Source organism: Trichosurus vulpecula, chromosome 1 (assembly GCF_011100635.1).
Source record: "Trichosurus vulpecula isolate mTriVul1 chromosome 1, mTriVul1.pri, whole genome shotgun sequence".
NCBI lineage: Eukaryota > Metazoa > Chordata > Mammalia > Diprotodontia > Phalangeridae > Trichosurus > Trichosurus vulpecula.
This window is the reverse complement of record NC_050573.1, coordinates 229,296,157-229,320,629: the sequence shown is the minus strand read 5'-3', so window position 1 is coordinate 229,320,629 and position 24,473 is coordinate 229,296,157. Positions and strand designations below refer to the sequence as shown.

The 24,473-nt window shown below is 36.9% G+C and overlaps 1 protein-coding gene across 1 annotated transcript in view; it reads left to right on the top strand.

The window, feature by feature from the left end:
* Window positions 1–21,050, top strand: part of RALBP1 (ralA binding protein 1) — a 63,263-nt gene extending 42,213 nt beyond the window's left edge. The window contains exons 3-10 of the mRNA XM_036760309.1: window positions 3,442–3,900; window positions 7,287–7,636; window positions 9,213–9,374; window positions 10,846–10,977; window positions 12,642–12,749; window positions 15,295–15,416; window positions 15,693–15,816; window positions 19,059–21,050. Of these exons, the coding sequence (XP_036616204.1) occupies window positions 3,442–3,900; window positions 7,287–7,636; window positions 9,213–9,374; window positions 10,846–10,977; window positions 12,642–12,749; window positions 15,295–15,416; window positions 15,693–15,816; window positions 19,059–19,328 (1,727 nt within the window). The 3' untranslated portion in view covers window positions 19,329–21,050. The remainder of the gene's footprint in view (window positions 1–3,441; window positions 3,901–7,286; window positions 7,637–9,212; window positions 9,375–10,845; window positions 10,978–12,641; window positions 12,750–15,294; window positions 15,417–15,692; window positions 15,817–19,058) is intronic.
* The last annotated feature ends 3,423 nt before the right edge of the window (window positions 21,051–24,473 follow it).

Genomic DNA, 24,473 nt, shown 5'->3' with positions numbered 1-24,473 from the left:
ACCTCGCCTTTGTATTTCTTACATAGTAGTTTGTACTGTAATTATTTTTATGAATTTTTTATCTCCTTTATTGAGTTCATTGAGAATAGGGATTAGTTCTTTTTTTATGCCTAGAATCTAGCATATGGCCTTGTACTTTGTAAGTACTTAATATTTATTGAATTAGAAAAATAATCATTTGCACACAGCCAAGTATGTGCAGAGGATCTCCGAGCAGAAGAAAGAACCTTGCTTTGGAGTCAGAAGACTGGCTTTAAATCTTAGCTCTGGGACCTTGCTGGTTCTATGATGTTCATCAGTCAAGTCATTGGATCCCTCTGTTTCCTTATCCGTAGCTGTAGCTTTGTGAATAGTAATACTGCTGTAACCTGTCTACTAGGATCATTGAATTTTTGTGAGAATTAAATTAATAGAGATAAACCATAAAGTACTTACATAAAATTTAAGCCATTGTAATAATGCAACAATTTGTAATATTGCTTTACAGTTTATAGAACGCTTTCCCGTATGCTATATGGGAATAACCATGTAAACAATAAACATGAAAGAAGCTAAGGCAAATGAGAAGATCCATATGGTTTAGAGGAGGAAATTAAAGCTCAGAGAAGAGATTTTTATGTAGTGCTTTCTATGTGCCAGGCACTGTGCTAAGTGCTTCTTTACAATTATTATCTCATTTGATCCGCAAAACAACCTTGGGAGGCTGGTGTTGTTACTATCTCCATTTTACAGATGAGGAAACTGAAGCAAACAGGGTAAGTGACTTGCCCAGGGTCACTAGCTAGTAAGTGTCTAGGCTGGATTTGAACTTAGGTATTTCTGACACCAGGCCAGGCGCTCTAACCATTGTACTACCAGCTGCCCACAGGTCACATATTGTCTAAATTTTCACAGGTATATTTGAATTTTACAGGTCTCACATGTCATGCTAATAGATAGTTTCATGTGTTTAAAAACTGTTTTAAGGTATACTGCCTAACTTAAATAATTAGCTCTGAAAATATACTTTGCTAATTGTTCTTTGATGTGACACTGTTCAGAGTTTGTGTGTCTCTGTCTTTGTGTATTTAAGTGGAACTCTAGATGCTAGAGCTGGAATGGACCTTAGTGATTCTCTGGTCCAGACTCCTTGTTTTACAGATGAGGATGTAAAATCCCATGCTCAAAGCCATATAATGAGTTCATGGGAATTCGTGACAAAACTAGAACTCTAGTCTGTTGAACCCCAGTTTCATGCTTTTTTCAACTAATATCATACTACCTTCCCCTTCTACCCAGTAAGAACTTCAGGCCCAACTCTGGCCTATAGGAAACTATTTTTTAATAGTATAAGTATTTTTCCCCAATTACATGTAAAGAAAGTTTTCAACCTTCACATGTATAAGATTTTGAGTTCCAAACTTTTTTCTCCCTGCCTCCCTCCCTTCCACCCTCCCCAACCATAGGAAACTATTGAGAAGAATGAGAAAGAGACTTTAGTAGTAGCAGAAAAACCATCCTGAGAGATAGATTGTTGTGATTAAGTAAACTCAATCTATACAAATCTTGGTTTACAAAGCAAACATAGCCTATTGGTCCAGATATAAGCTGAACTTGCCCCCGCCCCCCCAATCTGCATATATCTAAAATCCTGGGTATCGCTTCTGATGATGCTGTCCTAGACTTGGTGGCTACCTCTCTGATACATTCAATAGTAATAACTTCCTAGTTTGTAGTTATTAATAATAGTGATAGCTCACTGCCACATAGAGACTAGAGAGAGCTGGGAGAAGCCTCTTTTTTTAAGGTGTGAGTCTGTTTTCCAAAAGGAGGCCCAGTGGAGGGCTTTAAATTGTTCAGGGCCAAGGAAAATTACCACCATTAAACTCTGCAGTCTTCAGGAGGCTTCTGTTTGTTTCTGTGGTTGAGGTTTATGTTAAACCTCAGTGGACATTTCAGGATGAAGGTGGCAGAGCTGTCAGAAAACAGGCTTTGAAACTTGGAAGCAAATAGAGAAAAAGGAGTAAGTTAAGGATGTCTCAGCATCTCAGTCTTGGCTACTTCAGAAGTCATCCAGCCCAGCCCATACTTCAATATTAATCTTCTCCCCTAGTTCTCTGACAAGTAGATGTTCAGGCCTCTATTTGGAGTCTTTCAGTGAACCCATTTTCTTCTGAGGCAGCACATTCCATTTTTGGACAACTTGAGATTTTTTATAAGAATTTTCCTTATGTCAGGTGTGAATTTGCCTCTACAGCTTCTACCTGTTAATCACTATCTTATTTAAGGGACCACAAGGGTGGGGGAGGACTGGCAATTGGTTTCCTTTTAAAAATCTTATCTTTCTAGTTTTTGATGTAACACCATTCAAACACCTCCACCCTCACCCCAATCTGAGTGGAATATTGTGGGATAGAGGCATAAGGGCATACTGATCTTAGGTAGAAAACTTGAATTACACAGTTATTGGCTAACAAGGGTCTCCAGCGCTACACATGTAACATTAATTAGACTTGAAGAGCTCTCAAAAGTTGAGTTTGGAGATTTTTTTTCTGTTTTTTTTCCTACATTTTTTCTATAAATGATGGTAGAAATGGGGAATTTCAAACTTTTTTATTTGGCTAAAAGCTAAAGGATAGAGCGTCAACTATTCCATCTTCTGTTAAATAGGAATCAGAGACATTTATAGTCTTTAAATGTCCTTTGCATAAAGTCAGCACTATTTGGTTTTTAATATGTTTAGATGTTTTGGATTTTTTTAAAAATTCAAGGAACATTTTGGAATTTAACTTCTCATGTTTGTTTTTATACATTTCTCTGCTAGGTTCCTTTTAATTTTCCTGTTTGTGTGCCAGAGAAAGTTTAGGAAAAATAATAGTTTCCAATAAAAAAGGTCCATACCGTTTTTGCATCTTAGTTTGTTTAATGATTTTTGCTTGCTTTTCACTGCCCATATATTTTCTTTTCAAAATATATTTTAGAAGTGTTGCATATAATTGGTTCAAAATGATTTTAGAGGAAGTGACATGGAGCCTTTGCTTTATAGAAAAGCTCAGCGCAGTAATTATATATAAAATGTGTCTCTAATGCATGTAAAGTGTGACAGTTTAAAAAATGAATTTTACAGAGAACTTTTAGGAACATGTCTATTTTCCCCTAAAATAGACGTCAGCCTGTTGGAAGGCTGTGCTAATTGTCTGGCTGTATGTTGCCCTCTTGTGGCTAAAACATATCACTGCAAACATTTTGTTTTCATGAGAGCAGAAACCAGTTTTCAGTATTGATGGGTTTGGAAAGGGATTATATTAACACTGTGGACAAAGGCAGAGTGTCTAGCTTCAATGGCAAACTGTATTCTGTCATCTGTTTTTTATAGCAAGAATATTCACTATTTTTCAAATGGACTGACAATTTAAGACATTAAACAATGATGTAATGAATATCCCCCACTTTCTCTGACAGCTGAAGGCTATGCTGCCTTTCAGGAGGACAGCTCAGGAGATGAGGCAGAAAGTCCTTCCAAAATGAAGAGGTCCAAGGGAATACACGTCTTTAAAAAGCCCAGCTTTTCTAAAAAGAAGGAAAAGGATTTTAAAGTGAAAGAGAAACCCAAAGAAGAAAAACATAAAGAAGAAAAGCACAAGGAAGAAAAACATAAAGAGAAGAAGTCAAAAGACTTGACAGCAGCTGATGTTGTTAAACAGTGGAAGGAAAAGAAGAAAAAGAAAAAGCCAACTCAGGAGCCAGAAATGCCTCAGGTTGACATTCCAAGTCTCAGACCCATTTTTGGGATACCTGTGGCTGAAGCAGCAGAGAGGACCATGATGTACGATGGCATCCGCTTGCCAGCAGTTTTTCGTGAATGTATAGATTATGTAGAGAAGTATGGCATGAAATGTGAAGGCATCTACAGAGTTTCAGGTATTGTGTCCCTATAACTAACTAGCTATGGTAAAAAAAAAAATCTTCATCAAAGGAAGAAACAGGATTAAATTTAGAAGATTTGTGGCTTTTGCTCTAGTCTGAAGTTCATTTTCTTGATTTTCCAAATTGGAAAAATTTTATTTGGTATTTGGGCACTATATTTCCTGTACCATATTTCTTTCCATTAGTATGATTCACATTTGAGTTATTTATAGATAGGTTTGTATTGTGCCAGTTATATATTCCGCTGTGGCCCAGTGGCATAGAAAATGAGACAAAAAGTAGAATTTGTGGGCAGTGTCTCCTAATCTGGACCCTTCCATATACCCTCTTTCCTTCTTGCATCTCACCCTCATCCCCCTCCCCCAGCAGTGAGGCACTTGGACGTAGCAGTGGTAGGAGAGCAGGGACAACAGCTTGGCGGCAAAACCACCTAGTGGGAGAAAGGAGAAAAGCTATGTTTTCTAGAAGCCCCTGAGTTAAAAGACATATCTTGTCATCACCACCGAACAGGAGGAGCTGTATTTCCCCCAGGTAAGGGGCATAACATTTTGGTCTTAAAATTTTTAGGCCAAAACATTGAATAGTACTTTCAGCCATGTGTAGTACTTACATGTACAGATGTGGTTTCCATTTGTCTAACAGAAATTTATTGTATCCTTTATGGAAGGCCTCCTGTCATTCAAGAATATGCTATTATACCTCATTGTGAATCATGTACGGGGGCATGATTGATTGATATAATAGAATCTGTGCCCTCTGTGACAAGGCAACTTGTCTGCTAAAATGTTCATATTCAACTTGTTAATGTATGATAAACTTCAGTTTTCACATTTATGTTAAAAAAATGCAATGCTCTTTTCACAGTTTGACAGTTTAGTTACAAAAATAATGATTTGAGGAGATGGGAAAGGCCAGGGAAAACCAGAAAATAACACATTCCTGAATTTTTTTTTCATCTTCCCAACTCCTGTGAGAGTTTTGACACTTGTGTCGTAAAACTTTTTGATTACTAGAGATGGGAAAATTGTTTCATTTTCCAGAAAATAAAATTGAGATTTTGAATTTGGATTCGAAATCTTTGAAATAACTCTTTGATAACAACGTCAAAATAGTATTCAAAGACATTTGAAAGTTTGGCCTTTTTGAAATTAAGAATTTTCTTTTTAAAAAAATGTACAAATCTGCGCAAAAATGTACAAATGCTACAACTGTGTAGCAAGCTGGTTGATTTGTGTGGCCTTGACTGGCATGTAGTAGTTTCTGTACAGACTAAACAGCTTCTCCACTGTGGGTCTGAGCACTACAGAGCTTTTGTAAAGTCTTTTGTCAGTGGCCTATTTTTGTGATAGAGCTCTCTGGGTATTCTCAGTGGTAGCAATCTCCTTTCTTGTGTATGTGTGTAAAATCATTCAAGGTTAGCTGTTCCCCTATGAGTTGAAGGTTAAGCTGATTCTTTTATTGTTTGAAATAGCTTTGTCGCCTATTCTGGAGGTAGAGGTATGTCATGTTTGACATAGCATGATAAATGTATGGTTTATGGTTTTTTTTTCCCTTTTTGGAAACTTTCAACATAATTAATAGGCAAAAACATTGCTTTTTGTGTACTGTGGTGTGTTTGGTTTTTGTAGATTGATTTGCAATTCTAATTTAAAATTCATGAAATTTCATTTTATACAGTTTGACTCAGTTTCTGTATGACAGCATATTAACATTTATCCACATCATCTTCCTCTATGAAATGTTTTATTTCCAGTGGTAAATTTTTTAACAGGAAAACACTTTTGGAAAAAAATTAAAGCTCTTTTAAAAAATAGAACTTTTATTAAATGACCATCCATGCAGTACACAGTGCTATGGATAGAAATTAGGAAGGGCAAAGATTCTTTAAGAACATGAATAAAATACTGTATAGTTATCTACATGCATAGTATATAAGCACTGCTACAAAACTAGAAATCCGGGCGGACATCTGATTAGAAGTAGATAAAAAGGAATGTTTAATTGCAACTTTATTTCTCCCAATAGAAAGTTTCAAACTGAGATTTGTTTTGTTGCATTAATATTATTGCATTTATTTTGTCATTGCTATAATCACAAGTATGATGAAGCCAATTATTTAGATATTTACCAAACACTAAATAAATGTCAGTAATTTTGGGAATGTGTAGTCTTTCAGTGTTGCATTTGCACTTGTAGTGTAAATTTTTCACTCATTTTTTATACTTTTTACATTAAAATTTTGACAAAATTTAAAGCAGGAACGTCTTGCCAAATCTTATATGACCGTTAGGTGTTTAAAAACTTAGCTTTATAAAACCAAAAATTATTTTATGTCATAGTGAGCCTTACAGAACATTTTTCCTTGAATAAGATAAATCAAACACAAATACATGTTATATAACATCTTGAAAGTCAAAGATTCATTACATCTCTAAACCTAAAAAATCAAAGCTTTGTTAAAACAAGAATACATGTTCCATCCTCCATTTTCTTTGTTTTCATAGCTAAGTGTAACTTCTTGTTGTAAGAAAATATTTGTTAAAAACCTCACCTCAAATGTCTTTAAATTAGTAAGGTGATCTTTTAGATCACAAAAAGGATGCATGCCGTAAGGCTGATTTTGTTTACAAACTCCCCTTTCCCATTTGATGAAATGTTAGCTTTTTTTTCCAAATTTTAATTATTTGACTTTCCAAAACATTTCAGAAATGCATCTCTGTACATCTACATATGCCAAGTTCTGTTGTTTATATTGCTTTGGTGGTTTTTTTTTTTAACTTTTGATTTTTTTAAGTGAATGGGGAAAACATTGGACTATAAACATTTTCACTAATGGTTCTCACTCTTAACACTCTTAATAGGAATATTTCATTAGGGGAGTGAATATTTAGAACTTGGAGCATGATATCTGTTTCTTTTATTTTTATCAATTGTTTCTTTTATTTTTACTAGAATTATTACCTATTGACTGGTTTGGGTTTAAATCTTACTTTATGAGTGAAGTCCCTTCCATCTCTAAGAAAGATATTAACCATACTTTGGCTTGGATTCTTTAGGTATCAGTAAAGACTCAAGTATTTATAACTAAATAGTAATGCTTATAATTCTCAGCTTCTGACTGAATATCAGCATGGAAGGCAAGCTTTAATATTTTGTTTGAAGGTAAGTCATCAAGGTGGTTATCCTTTATGCAAGTAAACAATTTAGCAGCAGATGGTTTGTTAGTGGTCTGGTTGGTTGGAGTTGGTTTAACCTGGCAGGAATGGGAAGAGTTGTGTAGTAAAGAAGAAAGCTTACAAATCGGTTTATTTTAGTCTACTTAAGTGTGTTTGATTACTTTTTATTTTGGTGTTTTCTTTTTAAAATCCATATATTTTAAGGAATAAAATCAAAGGTGGATGAGCTAAAAGCAGCCTATGACCGAGAAGAATCTCCAAACTTGGAAGAATATGAACCTAATACTGTAGCCAGTTTGCTGAAGCAGTATTTGCGAGATCTTCCTGAAAACTTGCTTACCAAAGAGCTTTTGCCCCGATTTGAAGAGGCTTGTGGGAGGAACACAGAGGGTGAGAAAGTGCAGGAATTCCAGCGCTTGCTGAAAGAGTTGCCAGAGTGTAACTATCTTCTGATTTCCTGGCTGATTGTGCACATGGACCATGTTATATCAAAGGAATTGGAAACAAAAATGAACATACAGAATATTTCTATAGTGCTCAGCCCTACCGTTCAGGTACTTGGTCTTTTCTAAATAAAACTTGTATAGATCATATGAAATGTCCAGGGGAGCTTACGCCTAGCCTTCTGTTAGTGTGCCTGCATAAAAAGCAGTTAAAAGTAAAATAAGTATTATATTATGTATATAAGTGTTTACTAGGTTCATAACACATAGGGACCTGTGGGCATCAGCTAGGTGGCCATATTTAGCCTTCAGTATAATTTTGTGATTTGCAGAAACTTTGGTATGAAACTATAAATTATATCACAGTGACAGTGACCTATTATTAAGAGGGAGGAGCCCATGGTATGTATTTTAAAGTTTTTAACTACCTCATCAAACATTACCTAATTATGTCATATAAATAAAACTCACTTAAAATATTGTTACTCGGTCTGTTTTGTGCAAGAAGGAGGTCAAGGGACTTGCTAAAATTGGTTAGTCATGCTCTGACCTTTACATTTCATTGTATAACAATGGATATTAGAAAGGCATTGTATGATATTGTAATTGGAGCAAAGATGCTTCTGTGAGAGAATTGGGTGTTATGTTAATTGAGGGCTTTTCTCAACAGCAGTAATGGGTCTTTATTCTTTTATATGATAAAGGTATAAAATCTCACCAGAACTTCTACTGTCTTGTTTTTCCCCTCATTCAATTCTGGGAAGTATATTACCTTGGCTGAAATGAAACGATCAATGTTCATATTCTTTGCATTACCCAGGTTCCTCTAATCTAGAATTATTGTTGAGAAGTACAACCAAACTGGAAATCAGAGGGACTTTTGTTAGATATCCTTTGTATAAACATTTTGTCATGCTATGTCGGGAGCAAAATGTAGACCTTTTCATATATTCAGTCTGTTAATAATCAGACACAAGCTCAGAATATGGTAACTTTTTACCAGGTTACTCAACAGTATTAGGACTGTTAGTATCACTAATTACAGTGTATGGAACCTATTTAAAACAAGTTCTAGGAAAAAATAAGAGCTTATTTTAAAAGTATTTTTAGCAAAATTAATGTTAATGGCTTACCAGAAAATTACCAAAACAGAAATTCCAAAGGGAAAAACTTGATAGGGAACCACTTAATACTTCTTGAATAAACTTTAGTGGTATGCATTCATATTTAAAGATGAGCACTTACAGTTATGAGCTCTCCAGCATGTTGACAGTTCTCTTAGCCTTCTCTCTAGTTCCACTTTTGTTCATTGAAAGACAGTATCCCCCATTACATTCTTGAAAATGTTAGTAGATTTTTATTATGAGCATATTAGAAATAGCAGAGCATATAAATAGAAGTGAGCCATCAGCTTCTACTTTTTATTTTTGATCATTTCCAGTGTTGTAGGTAAAGATGACTTATTTTTTTCTGTTATTAGTAATTAATGGCTGTCCATTGACATTCAAATGAAGTTTGTTTAGCCCTTAAATAGTGAGAAAAATAAGTTGTCTTATAAAGGGGATTTTCATTCAGGTGTAGGTTGAACTAGGTCTTTGAGAATCCTGCTCTAAGATTGTCTATTCAAACAATGCTAAGGAAAGTTGCTATTATAAAAATTGTTTGGAATTTTTTTTTCTCTTTATAGATAAGTAACCGTGTCCTGTATGTGTTTTTTACACATGTGCAAGAGCTCTTTGGAAATGTAATCTTAAAACAGGTGACTAAACCCCTTCGATGGTCTAACATGGCCACTATGCCAACACTGCCAGAAACACAGGAAAGCATCAAGGAGGAAATCAGAAGACAGGTTTGTACAATACACAAACACACACACACACACAGACACACACACATTTATATGCACATACATGAAGTTTTTTTTTAGCCCAGTGAATTAAATAACATTTGGCCTCGTAGATCAAACCTTCGATCTAACTATTTCAGTGCTTCACTGCTGTATAGGAGGTAAAGGAAGAAGTTTCTAATTTGTTGCTATATCCAGCACTAGACACAAGAATGTTACATGTCTTCATTGAATTGTATTTCTGGCACATGTTTAGTATTTTTTGTGTGTGTTCTTTTGACTGATGTGATCTGTTTCTTCAAGGACAACTTTAAAAGCTGAGACTTGGAAACCAGGAATTCTCCTGGTTTCCTCATTATTCAGTTCAAAGAATGATTTGTATTTGTAAACTTAGAGTTAGTATAGTTAAATAAAAAATGAAACTCTGTAAACTTAGAGTTAGTATAGTTAAATAAAAAATGAAACTCTAACCTAACACAACAGCATATAAATCATTCCTTGGCATTTAAAAATTGGCAGACAATAAGACAAGGGGTTTTGCTGAGTCTTTATGACACACAGGACTCACCTTAGCACAAATTTGTCTGTGTTATAGAAAATGGAATTTTCTCACTTTAAAGTAATATAAAAAAATTTTCAACATTGTGCATTCTTGCATGTTGTGGTTTAGGCAAATACTTTGCCTATTGCTATTCCCAGCTCTGAGCTTGTGCCATTTAGAAGTTTCACTAATAATGTAGATGATGAAACATAAGTTTACAGTTACAAGTAACAGACTGAAGAATAATTAATTGTTCCTGGCAAAGTTTGATTTAGAACTTAACAGTTTGGTGTTATGAACAATTGAGGATCCATTAAAGAGAAATATTTGAGGTAACAAAGCCTCTAACAAAAAAGGACTAAATGATAGTCCTAAAAACCCTTTAACCTTTGTGATTTCATTATTAGACAATTACCTGATAATGACCATAATAAAGTTTTTAAGGAGGAAGAATCCTTATAATAAATGTTTCCTGAAATTTTTTCAGTGGGATGATTAGTGTTTTATTGTTTGTTATCAGGGCAACAGATTTTGTTTACCTGCAGCAGATTTTGAAATTAGAGACTTGCATCTCCTACCCACCCATGATGCTCTTAGGGTTATTTGCCCCATCAGTTGGACAGTGCTCCGAATGGGAATGGAAGCAAAATAGTATCAAATCCTAAGCAAAACAATTAGAAATTAATTTTCAGTTAGCATTTTCAGTGTAGCATTGGCTTGCCCATTAGGGCAGATAATTAAGCTGACTACATTATTTAGAAGTGGCACATAATATTTTTTAAAAATTATTTTTAATTTATGGAATAAATCAAGCATTTCCATAACATAGTACAATAAAAAAGATGATTGTACATGAAACTGCAAATCTACTAGCATGTAATATTATTTCAGTGGTAAGCAGTTACAAATGATGTGTCTGTTGTATATTTTTAGGAGTTTCTTTTGAACTGTCTACACCGAGATTTACAGGCAGGAATAAAAGATTTATCCAAGGAAGAAAGGTTATGGGAGGTACAAAGAATTTTGACAGCCCTCAAAAGGAAACTGAGAGAAGCAAAAAGACAAGTAAGTAATTATGTTATTCCATGTGCCATGTTTACAATTTATTACCCACAGTATGTATATGGCTGGAAGTCTTTTGTACTCTAGTTAAGTGTTTCTTTTAAACTAAGTTATATTTCTTGAAATTCAGTCACTTGCTTTTAGTAAAATTTGCAAGTTACATTTGTTGATGTTGAAATTTAAAGCTAATATTCATTTTTCTTAGCTTAAACATTTTTCTAAATGCTTTTTTCAAACTTGACTAATTTTTAAAGGCCCAAGTTGAGTATGTTGTATTGTCACCTGGTCTGTAACATCTGTAAATAGAGTTCTGTGAAGGCTTAGAAGTAGGTAAGATGGGGGCACTGACTAAGGGGTTGCTGAAGTCTCATGAACTTTGGAATGAATTAGGGCTTTAGGATCTGAGAAAAACAGGTGGGATAGAGAATGGGAGACTGAGATAGTGAAAAGCAGGGGGAATCCTAAGTTTTTGGGCTTTTTTTGTTAAATGAGTGTTGGTATCCAGCCAGCCTCTAATAACTGGGAACCAAGTAATCAGATTGGCTTTAAATGAAAGTTTAGTTCTTGCATTTGTAACACCTGGTGAAATCTGAAACCTGTTAACTCTCCTGGATCTCACTTATAGGCCTAATTTCCAAGGAGTCTTAGAGCTGAGGACAGTTTATAGGTTAGCTTTGTGTAGTGTTTAAACAAACAAACAAAACTCTTCAGGTATACCTTTGTGATAGAAAAGTTAGGGATTTGTGTTTGGGTAAGGGGTCAGTTTTATTTTTCATTTTCTTTCAGAAGGGAAACTGCTTTGTGTGTTCCCCTCCTCTCCCTACCCCAACAGAAGCTCTTTGGGAAGGATGTCAATACAATCCTTCAGAATCTTGATTGCTTTATATTTTTTTCCCTTATTCTCATTGACAAATCTTCATTTTCTTATGCTTTTTGCTTCCCTTTGTCCCTGTTTTCAGTCCTTTTTTCCCCACCTTTAAACATGAGATCGTAATTGGTTTCCAGTAATAAACCAAGCCAGTCCACAGGTAGATTTTAAACCATGAGTTGTGTGAAACTCATGCTCGTTGTCGCCAACTCTAGGCCCCTGGTCCCTGGATACAAAGAGGGGACAAAATAGATATGATTTTCTACATTGATCTCAAAGAACATAAATGTGAACACATTTCCTTACCAGTTTACCTAAACTGGAGTTGGCTGGGTCAACATAGAAAAGGTTAAATTGACTCTTCCCAATTATTGTCTGGTATTGTTCTGAACCATCTGAGGGGGAGGTAGGAAGGTCATGCATATGCCATCTGGGTTCTGTGATGTAGATCTCAGGCATTAGGATTCAGTGTTGGAAGTATAGTAGTCTTTCGCTCAGAATGTAAGGAAAAGTGGCTTTGTGGTCTCAGTGCCAAGGGGAGAAGAAATAAAAGTTTTTTTTAATAGAATGCTTTACCTCCTTAATACATTTTGGGTATAAGCAAATGGTATATGTCATAAAAATGGACAAATGATTATACTGACTGCCATTATTTTTAAATTTTAGAAAAGGAAACAGAAAGGTAATCTTCCAGAAGAAATGTTTTAGAAAAGTGTGAATGAGTCTTTTGCAGCTCTCTGAAAGCTGCTGAGTGTATGAAATAGTGGTCCTTTAGTCAGTTACCTGTCTGGTTTGACAGGAGTGTGAAACCAAGATTGCTCAAGAGATTGCCAGCCTTTCAAAAGAGGATGTTTCCAAAGAAGAGATGAATGAAAATGAAGAGGTTATAAATATTCTACTTGCCCAGGTACTTACATTTTAGTCTCTATAACATTTCCTGGCTAATTTTCCTTTTTCTGTATCAAGAAAATTCAGTTATATATACTGCATTGAAGAGAATGGAGTGACTAGATTAATAATAGAGGATAGTTTTATAAGGGATCTTTTTTTTTTTTTTAATAAAGTGAATTGACAAAAGCAGTAGTTTTTGAAGTATGACCCATAAAGGTCATCCTCCATGGTAGACCATGGTCTGCTATAACCAAAATTACCATTAAATAAATTGTTTTTGTAGATGTGTATCAGTAATTTACCTTTTTTTGTTGTTAAATAAAAAACAAGTATCACTATGGATATTTCCTAAGAATCAGGATTAGGGCCCTTCTTCCCATTACAATGAAGTTTTAGTTTGCCCCTGTCGAGTTGGTCAGGTTATCCTGTCTTCAGTCAGGTCCCACCGAAGTGCTCCTTTACCATGCATTTACAGTTAGGATTTGCTTTGTCCAGGTGTATAGGGCAGTAACAGAGGAGTGTCTTCCAAGCTCTTGAGATGATATTCTTTACTCCACAGTTGCAGTGTGTGGCATATAAATTTCATAGTTTGGAAGAGAATGGCATTGCTAAGATTAAATCATATAGTATTTTTGTGATTGCATAGGGAGTAAGATATGTATATTCCCTTTTGTAATACATTCATAACTTTGGTTTCTAAAAGGTTACAAAGAAATCTTGAATTATACCTTTTTTTAATGGAAATTAGACCAGAGGTTACTTCCCAAGAGCTCTTGAATAGGACAATTTTCCCTATGTGAAAATCACAAAGAAAAGAAGTTTATTTGGAACTAATTGTTTCAATCACTGTGTTGACTGGATGTAAACCAGCCACCTCACTTCTCCTAATCACCCTGGTTTTTATTTGGTAGAAGCCAAAAGCTATCCTTTTATGGAGTATACGTATATATAAAGCTTCCTGTATCTGTGGAGCATTGAGGTGTAATACTACGTGAAACACCATCCATTTTATATGCTCTTTATAATCCTTGAGTCGTAATTTCGCCAATTTACAATGGAAATTCTTATTTCCTGGAACTTGTAGAAATATAGATCATAGCACAGTATTTGAAAAGATTTTGAGATCTGTAAACATGCCTCCAGTGACTGGGTTTCAGTGTACAGAAGAAATTACATAGGTAATGAAAAACTGCTCAGCATGAAGCATCATTCAGTGCACTTGAATAAGTATTGAACACTGGCATCAAGACCTTTTTGCCCATGTGGAGTCTGCTCAGGGAGATGTTTAAAGGTAATTCTCTCAGAGGACTTCTTGGTAAAGTGTGCTGTAAGTCTAAGCAACACACAAAGGTTATCTCTCCCCTTCCCAACCTTGTTTTTCAAACCCATACAGCTTATCATAGGGGAAAAGTTCAAATGTAACCTTTTAATTTAATAATTTTTCTGCATAAGCTAGATGAATGATATTAGACCATAGCGGCTAACATCTTAAAGTATTTTACTTCTGTTACTGCGCGTAGTAATAAGCATTATTTGTTAATGTTGTAGACTTTGGGCTTGAAACACATTTTAAATACTTGATTTTTGTGTTTTAAAATTTGATTATGAATTGAAAGTGAGTCTGCCATCTATTCTGAATTTATTATAGTCCATATTAACCCATTCTGGAGATTCCCAAGAAGCTAACTAGGAAGGAATGAAGCTGTGATCTGCAAATTTGTTGTAGCCTTACAAAACCTTATCATTAGGATGCCTAAGCTAGAAGCAGCAAGCAAGTCAGTTTGAATCCTTCCCATTATCTCAGGAAACCTTCTTGTGTTGCCTAGGAGGAAATCATTCCTGTTTTCTCTGATTCATGCTCTAAGTATTTTATGTTATTCCATTCAGATGCTGAGCGGAGGAGAGAATAGAACTATCATGACAGCTAGAGTATCTTCATCTAATTTTCATGTCAAGTGCCTACTGTCTGCCTGCTTCTTTCTTTTGTCTTCTATATTATGTAAAGAAGCTTTAGCATGGGTAGATGGTTGCTTCTGCTTTGTTCTATAGGTGATTAGCCAGATTTAAAAATACCTATATAGTTAACTTTGGAAATGAAAATTTGGAGTTACAATTAAGTTTTTCTGAAAATGGGTTCTGACATTTTTGAGGAATAATGTAAGAGTATAAATCTGGATTATAAAACATTTTTTTTTTTGGTTAAGCTAACCTTGCTTTCTGAACTGGGTCCTCCTTATTAGAATTATTTCAAAACTCAAGACCCTGAGTATAAGCCTGTGCCTCAGTCTCTAAACTTTACTGGTTTTATGTAGCTAATGTTACTTTGGACCCAAGATGGAATTTGAGAGGGAGGTCACTCAAATGGGTGGATGATCAAGTAGTGAAAAAGGATTAAAAAGAGCAGGGTTAGCCTCTTCAACTTTGGATCTATTTTTGTATATTGGTTGCCTTGAAGTTCTTGGAAATTTAGGGCATTGGATTCTCCCAAGAATTTAGGATTTTATAGAGTTTTCTGTGAAAAATTCAAGACCTGCTCAAATAATTTTCCTTGGTTATTTTAGGAAAATGAGATTCTGACAGAACAGGAAGAGCTTCTAGCTATGGAACAGTTCCTCCGGAGACAGATTGCTGCCGAAAAAGAAGAGATAGAACGTCTCAGAGCAGAAATTGCTGAAATTCAAAGGTAAGGAAGAGCCTGGGGAAGCTTTGAAAATACTACCTTCCTCCTCCTAAAGCCTACCATAATTTCTGACCACTGTCTGTAACTTGGGGACAAGCCTTAGCCACTTAAAAAAACCTCTAAGAGATTTCTTATTAAGTCACATTTATTTGGCTTTCCATTTGCCTAAAATAATGGTGTTAGAATTAAATATGTATGCAGAAACCTGATAAATATTGGCCAGTACCATTTTCTTTGCAATGTGGTCCATGAAGCTTTTGATCACCTTTACCATTCTAGTCGTCAGCAGCATGGTCGGAGTGAAACAGAAGAATATTCCTCTGAAAGTGAGAGTGAGAGTGAGGATGAAGAGGAGCTGCAGGTCATTCTCGAAGACTTACAGAGACAGAATGAGGAGCTGGAGGTGAGAAATTGTTTCTGAAAAGTCACCATCAGTACTAGTTTGGGAAGTGGGATCTTATGAACTATGGACTTACTTGGGGAAGTTCCTTTTCTTCACTGCCTGTAGGGCACCAGTTCTTAGTTATGGGATGTTATTCTTCAGCAGTTGACAAGCCACTTATGAATTACCAGGCATTTTCTGCTTGGACAGATGAATGTCTACATTGACATGGCTAGCTGCATTCTTTTTTCCTCAAGGCAAGTCTCTGTTCCTGCCTGCTATTTAGGCTGGCTAAATATTCCTGCCTAATGTTCCTGCCTACTATTTAGCTGACCCTCAGGGAAAAAATATTTGCATAAAGGAAAGACCCAATTTCTTTATCCACACTCAAGGAAGGAGAATCTTTCTAAGATAAACTATCAACAGCAGAACTGCTGTGCCCTTGGATAATAACCACGTTGAACCTTAGTTTCCTCTGAAGAGATGAAGGGGTTTGACTGGGAAATCTGGGATTTTATGAGAGCAATAAGTACATCTGCAAGAGCCCTGGGGGTTTTAGTGCACTCCAAGTTGAGTGTGAATCACCTGTGTTTGATGAGAGAGTCAAACCAACGAATACTATGTCATGCCACAGTATCCCGAGAATTAGAGGTGAAACACTTACTGTGCTCTGCCTTAGTTGAACCACATCTGGAGTGTTCTGTTCAGTTCTGAGTTCATTTTTGGAAGGATGTTGATCAAGCTGGAGAATGACCAGGATGATAAAGGACTTTAGATCATGAAATAAGACTGGTTGACGGAACTGTGGCAGATTTAGGCTTTTTTTTTTTTAAAGGAAAACTTTGTAATGATTAGAAAGGGACTGGACCAATGATTTCTCTACAGTTAATAGTCTTGGAGAGTATCCTAGAGCACTGACTTAGTGACTTGCCTGGAGTCACACAGCCAGCCAGCCAGCCAGGCTATTCACAAGTACCAAGTTTGTGGTTCCCTTTCACTATCCATCTTTCTGTCAAGACCGGGTGTCCATTTGTTGGGGTAAACCACCTTGCCGGTTGCCTTGCCGGACAGCTCCAACTGGATGGCCCATAGGCCAAATTCAGCTTATCCGAAACTACTCATCATCCCCTTTCCCTCCTAATCCCTAACCCATTCCTTTTCCTAATATCTTGATTTCTATCAAGGGTACCACTATTCATTCAGGTTCCCAATCTCTAAATCAGCTTTAATTCTTCATTTTCATTTAACCCTCAGATCCAATCAGGTGCCTGCCTCTTGCCACATCCTTTCTCATATCCACTCCCTTTCTCTCTACATACAAGGCTTCTACTCCAATTCAGGGCAGCACCTCTTACCAGCTCTTACAGTAGATTTAGTCTGCCCTTTCTAGTCCACTCTACACAGCTGCCTAATTGATATTCCTAAAGCTTAGGTCTATCCATGTCACTTAATTGGTTCCTTATTACCTCCAGGATAAAACATAAACTCCTCTTTTTTGCAGTTAATACACTTTTTAGTGCTCCAGCCTATCTTAGAGGTATGTAGTTTTCCATTTCCTCTTCATGCAGTGTAAATTCTGCCGACACCAGACTGTTTGCTCTTCCCTGTACATGAACTTTCCTTCTCCTGACTGCTTTTTACAGTCTTTCTCCCATACCTGGGATGTTTTCCTTCCAGGAATCCTTAACTCTATTCAAGGCTCAGCTCAAGTGCCACCATCTAAAGGAGAACTGGATTGATCCTTCCAGGTGTTAATGGAGCCGCTGCCTGCCCCACCCTCCCACCCTTGCCATATTACTTTGTATCTATTGTCTATATCTTGCCTTTGTTCTAGTAGAATGTGAAAATGGGAATTTTTGCTCTTTGTATACACCATACCTATCCTGTTGAATTTGGGATGTTGTAGAAGGGATTCTTAGTGAGGTTGGATTAGCTGCCCCCGGAGGTTCCTTCCAGCTCTGAGATTATTTAACCTCTAAAGTTTTTTTCTCATTCCCAACCTAGGACGATGATACCTGGGCAGTGATCATAATAAAGTGAAATAATAATGGCATTTAATAATAATAATAACATTTGCCATTCCATAGCCACTCTGAGACTTCTGGAGAGAGACTGAGTGCCTACTAAATATCCTGTCTTCCTATACTTGGCTGAGGCTGAGAATGAGAGAGAACGTGGAGATCTTGATGTAAATTGAGGAGTTTGTAGTGTGGGGAGACTCTCCCTCATTTTATAGATGAGGAAATGTAGGCCCTGAAGAGTGAAGTGATTGGTCCTGAATGACAAAAGTGGAAGAGCTAGGATTAGAACCAAGATCCTCTTGCTCCAAATAGCCCTCTACACTAGCCTGTGCTGCCTTATGTGACCACAGAGAGGCCATACCTGCTTACTCCCTTCCGCACCCCTCTAAAGAGGCTCACTTTAAATAGGGTTGGCTTGGGGTCCTCATAACATTTTATTATGACAGGAAGTGAAAAGTGGCACAAGACTGACACTGGGGTGAGGTGTCTCGAAGAGGTTGGACAATTTTTTATTACACCAAAGAATGTCTTTCAACTCCAGGAAAGAATTTTTAAACCAACCATACCAGTATAGTGTATCCTGTCTCCCCAGGGAAGATTTAGTAATAACAGTAATAGCTACCTAGCATTTATATAGTGCCTTACAGTGTCCAAAAGCACTTTATATGTATCATTTCATTTGATCCTCATAACTACTCTGTGAGGAAAGTGCTGAAACTGGAACAGAGAGAGCTTAAAAGAACTGCCCACAGTCTCAGAACTAGGAAATATCTAAGGCAAGAAAGAATTCTATCTGGTCGTCTAGCTACCCCAGGATCATAGTCAGATAGCAGTCAGAGGGGACATTTAAGCTTCCTTATACCATATAAGACCCCTCCCCTCTTGTTTACTTACCCAACTAAGGCTCCCAGGAGTACTGCTGCAGGAGTAGATTTTGAATAGGGCTGAGGTTTTGCATCAAGAGTTTCACAAGTTCCAACAAGCCATTTTCTTAGGGACAAAAATGTATTTTAAACCCAATATATCTAGATGATGGGTGGGAGATGGGGCTATAATTAAATACTGGCACATTTCTTTAAATGATTGTAACCATGTAGCCACCAAAGGAAGCAGTACTTTTTTTCCTTCCCTAATGGAGCTTACTGCAACAAAGAAACCACTGTGTCGAATTTCTTTGCCATTGAGTAACCATTTTTTTTCCTCACTGCTTAATTGACACTGTTCCTTCTGTTATTGGTAAAGATAAAGAACAATCATTTGAACCAAGCAATTCACGAAGAGCGAGAGGCCATCATTGAACTTCGAGTGCAGCTTCGACTCCTCCAGATGCAGCGAGCAAAATCTGAGCAGCAGGTGCAGGAAGATGAAGAGCCAGAAAAGCGTGGGGGTGGACCTCAGCAGCAAAGAGACAGTGTCCCTGAAACAAAAGCAGCAAAAGAGCAGCAGCCAAAGGCGGTCAAGGAGCAAGTGAAGCCATCACCAAGCAAAGACCGGAAGGAAACACCGATATGATCAGCCTGTAAGGCATCAATGAAATCTACTAGACTTAACAAGGACTGTGCAATTTACTGTAATACTGAGAATAAAAGTGCACACATCTCTTCTGGTGTACATTATGTAAAGACGTCTTTTAATCCTGGGGATGCTTGTCTCTTTCATATGTATGAATTCTACCCATCAGGCTCAGGTTACACAAGTATACAAAGCAGTGAAAGCATTTTCAGGCTTGGAGGGGACAGATGTGTTTTCCAGATAGAGTTAGCTTATGTGAAGATTAATTTGCTTCAGTTCACATAAAATGAACCTCAAAACTTTTAAGTAATTCTCAAGAATAGTTTGATTTTTTTTTAAACCAAAAAATGTTTTGTTTTGTTTTTTTTGTTTTCACTACAGCAGAATTGGAGGCTTGATCTCTTTTCAGGGGAAAACAAATCAGACATGAATTACTGTATCTGCCTTGTGAATTGATCTGTTGTTTCACCCATCTTGATTTCTGCTTACTTAGTCACTTTTGCTTGTGCCTTTTATACCTTTTTGGTGCATAATGGGGGAGCCATCTGAACCTTTCATGATGGACAAGAATGGCTTGGGCTAACGGGCTACTTTTATATATCCTTATAAATTCTAACTTTGCAATTCTAGACTATACTAAAATAAATTTACACCACTCCAGGACTGCATGGTTCAGTCCCAGTAACACAGATGTGATCGCCCTCAATGCTCTCCTGTATCAGAACTGTTTGGCAGCACGAGCCACAAAGAACAGAAAGTGAGGATAGATAGGCCCACTTGTTGCTAATTTTGGCCACACCATTAATCAGCAAGTAACTTCATGTTCTTCAAGGCTTTTCCACAAAGCTGGTTGGAGGCATTAGCCTTCTCCAAATTCCTTTCCACACAGAAGTGGGTAAATCTTTAATGTGACTAATCTTTTACTAGATACAGGTGGGTTTCTATTGCTTGCTTAGGCTAGAATGTAATGTCTCTTTGCCTGGTTAAGCCATATACTCTCTTGAACACAATTTTAAATTATTTCTTTCAAGTGAGCCTGATTTATAGCCTCCAGTTTGATAGGACTCAGCAATAGAAAACCATTACTTTTTAATAGTTGCTATGCTGTTCTTTTCCTTTATTAATTCATTGAGATTTATACCTAAAAGCAGTGAACCTTCCCTAACACTTGTCGTCTAAGGCCATTTTCTGTTTAAGAGAGTTATTTTCTGTTAGAGACTAAATGATGTCCACGAAATTTGTCAAATATTCAACATATGACAATGAAAATGAACCCCAAGAGCATTGGTATTCTTTATTCCCTAGAATTTTGAGTATTTATTTTCAGCACCTCTTGGATGTGGTTGTATCCTCTACCTATTGCACTGTTGTGAATTGTTGGCCATTATTTGATTTTGTACAAAAAAAAAGCTTTGATATGTTATAGAAAACAACATACTATTTTTTTAAAATCTGGAGAGAAGATATTATGGTGACTAAAATACAGTCAAGGTGATGAACGTAAATGTATAAAGCCTTCTTAGTGTTCTGTTACATTCATTTTCTATTTGCTGGCAAAAATATTTAAGGTTACTTTTTTGTTTGCGTAAACACTAATTTCTATCAACTTGTTTTGATTTTTTAATCAGTGTTTCCATTCTCTTATTATTGGCTAACTTTTATTTTGTGCCAGGACCATTAAGCATCAAGCAAATAAATTCAAGCAGCCATTTGGGAAAAAAGTTTCCAATTTCTTAAATGCTCATTTCTTTGAAATGGTTTTAAATGTGTCTTGTGGAAAGCAAGAGGATGGATTATGTGTTCAGGGGGAGAGGATTTGGTGGGGGTTGGTGAGGGGGGGAAGGACTGGACCTGTGATCTCAGTGGTACAAGGGAACTCCTTATGAAACACCCCCTACCACCACTCCCCATCACCTCCCTCCAAAACAGATAAGACTTGTCATGCAACTTATGAGTTAGAGAATTACCTGGAGCACTTATGTTTGCACAAGCCGAAAGGTTGAGGTTAGGTGTACGGATATGGCATGAAACAGATTTTCTGTGAAACCTAACAGGCTTATATGGGGAATGTACCATGATCATCTTAGGCAGTAACCAAGTGAGCTATCTTACCAAGGTGGCTACTTTTCTAATAACAAAAATTGGCAGCTAATCAATTTTTTTGTAAAATGTTAATATACTTTTATCTGGTTCTGTTACTGAAAGTGAAGTATCTATTTGAATTATTAACACTTGCTCCTAGCTGTATCTTGCAAATATTGGCTTTGAATAAAAATTTAGGTTTGATTTCTTTGAACATTATGTAACCCTAAAAAAAAGCTTAAGATTTTTACAAATTAAAACTTAGGAAAAAATATTAAGTTATATTGCTTGCATCTTGATTTAACAATATAGAAAATACATAGAATTACTAAGGAAACCAATGATAATATTTCCTTATTCAGATTCATGGACCCTCATAACTCTCCAGGGATCCCAGATTAAGAACCCTGCTCTACTGTTTCAAATGACCTTTGAAGAATCTAAAGGAGAGAAATTTTCCACCCTGCCTGATACGCAATTGTATAAATCAACCCCCAAACCTATACATCATTTTTCCTAAAAGCCTTCTACAACCAACCAAAAAATGTAGGGTATGAATGTATTGTGTAATCTCGTGCCTCTTAAGGGGTCATGCCCTTATAAGCACTTTGCCAGAATCTGAAATCAAACCTCAGAACTGAAACTAGGCCAGATCAGAGTGGGAAACCTCCTGAATTCATTAGAACATGAAGGATACAAATAGTTTTTCTTCCTGCTAAGATAGTCATCTTTGAAACAACTGTAATGTTACATAGTTCTTGAGCAAATAAGTGGGGAAATACATAGAACTGACCCCAGTTGTGACTGACTGAAAATACTTCCTCTTTCTCTGGGGAGTTTTGGTTGATTTTGTTTCATTTTTGTCCAGCAGGTAGTAATGAGAAAGCTGTTTCTCGCTTTGTTACACACACAGAACAATTGGAAAGTTTGGTGCCTTGTTCTGTTGTTCAAACCACATAAAGGCAATTGAGGATTTTTCTTCCCCTGGGAAATGAGTCCTAGTTTTGATTCTTTCTGCTTTCCAACTTTTTTTATTTTTTTGGAGGGGGGGAAAGCAGGGCAATTGAGGTTAACTGATGTGCCTTCCAGCTCTTGCTAGGCTGGGCAAATGCCTGGGTCTCCTGACAGACGGGAAGAAAAGCTGTGGGGTCAGTGATTCTAACCAGCATATGTGAAGGATTAACTTGGGTAAAAGACAATTACATTAGAACTAAGTGATGGTGCAGATTATTTTACTTTGTCCTTAAACAAGTTCACTAGTTGAAAATGGAATTGATGATACACCATGTAGAATGGAGTGTTCTTCCGACCTATGCACAGTATCACATACCCCACTTAATTTTTGAATACAGGGTGATAACTTGCAGTAATCTATTTCTGCTGAATGTTTTTTTTTATGACTAATAAATAAGCATCTGTGTTCACAGCTCTAGGATACAAAGCAATAGTCAATTCTTCTATCTTTAAGAACCTTACTATTTTTGTGGGGGGGGGGAAGAGAGGGGATATGTGCACCCATGATTAGTAATACAATATAATTTGAGCAGGCAGATAACACAAAGGGCATCATGAAAGCACATAGGACCTAGCATGTCAGTGAGCTGGGTCTTGGAGGAAATGTGATCTACATATGGGGAGTGCCAAGGTGAGATGGGATGGGACAGTTTGGCTGGAATGTAGCAAGTACAGAGGAATAGGAAATCAGTCTGGGGTGAAAGGAGAGCCTCACCTATGATTTTTGAGTAAGGGAATGATGTGATTAGACCTGTGTTTGAGGATTCCTAAGCTATTTGCAGGTTGCCTTTGTCTTTAGCATCCATATGTATAGGCCCACCTAGGGGCAGGAAGAGAGCAAAGCCTGCTCCAGTTAACTATAACCTGTACCTTCGTTGATCTTTTTAGTTTATAGGAACTGAATTTTTAATATTTGATTGTCTCCCTATTTTCCAACTGTGTTCAAAGCCCCAAACAAGCAGTGAGATATCTAAGGTGGCACAATTGTTGATAGGCATGGGCAGAAGAGACCAACCAAGAAACCCTGGAAGAATGATATACCTACCTTTGATCAATATCAACAGCCCGGGTCTCTTACAGATGAGGCTTGGGGGAATTTGATATGTCTGGAGATGAGGACTGAATATCCTGATTCTCTGTGCTTTCTTCGTACACCATCCCCTCCATTCAGCTAAGGATAATCCAAAGAAGGGGGGGGAGGGCAATATAGGCTAGGCTGCCCGTAGCTTTAAGTCAGAAGGATTATGGAATCAGCATGAAATATGAAGCCCATTTCTTGCTCCTGTGGTGCACTTAGTACATGGAACCTCACAAGGACCTTTATAAAGATGGGATATGTTTTGTCATTTCATGTTGCTCAGTTTAATTTGAATTGAGCCACATCCAGCATTTCTTCCCTTTTCCTCTAAACTTCAATGTCTTATGCTGAAAAATCAATGTGCCTGGCACCTCTAGCCCCCAGCTCCCTAATCAACATTTCTGGGTTTTGGAGGAGCTGAGCTTATGCTCACTTGGGAGCTTTTAGTAGTGGTGAGAAGGGGCTTAGTCATTCAAAAAGAATCACAAATTGATTGTATGAGGGAATATTTGTGAATAGAGCCCTGCCCCACCCTTTTTATCTAGTCTTTCACGGTTTTAGTACAAAAGAATTATTTCCTTAGCAACAAAACCTGAAACCTAAACACCAATGAAGAAGGCAACCAGCTTCAGAGACAAGAAGGTGGGGGAAGAAGGAAGGCTTAGCAGGGCAGGTTTGGTCTGTCCATATTGAAAGCCTGGTTTAAGACCCCATTAGTTGGCAAAGCCTCCACCCTATAGTACTCCTCACTTTGGTTGATGCTATTTTCAGTTCACTCTCTACCTTGAGAAAGCTGTCTAGTCTTGGTGGGGAAAAAAAATGCTTCTAGTGCCTGGCTGGACCTCTTTAAGAACTGGGTATGACAGTGCAGCATCTGCTAGAACAACCATATGGGGTTGTGACCCACAGTTTTAGAAGCTCAGTGCTAGAGTACAAGTTCAACAGCCTTGTTTTCTTGAGGTTATAGCTGA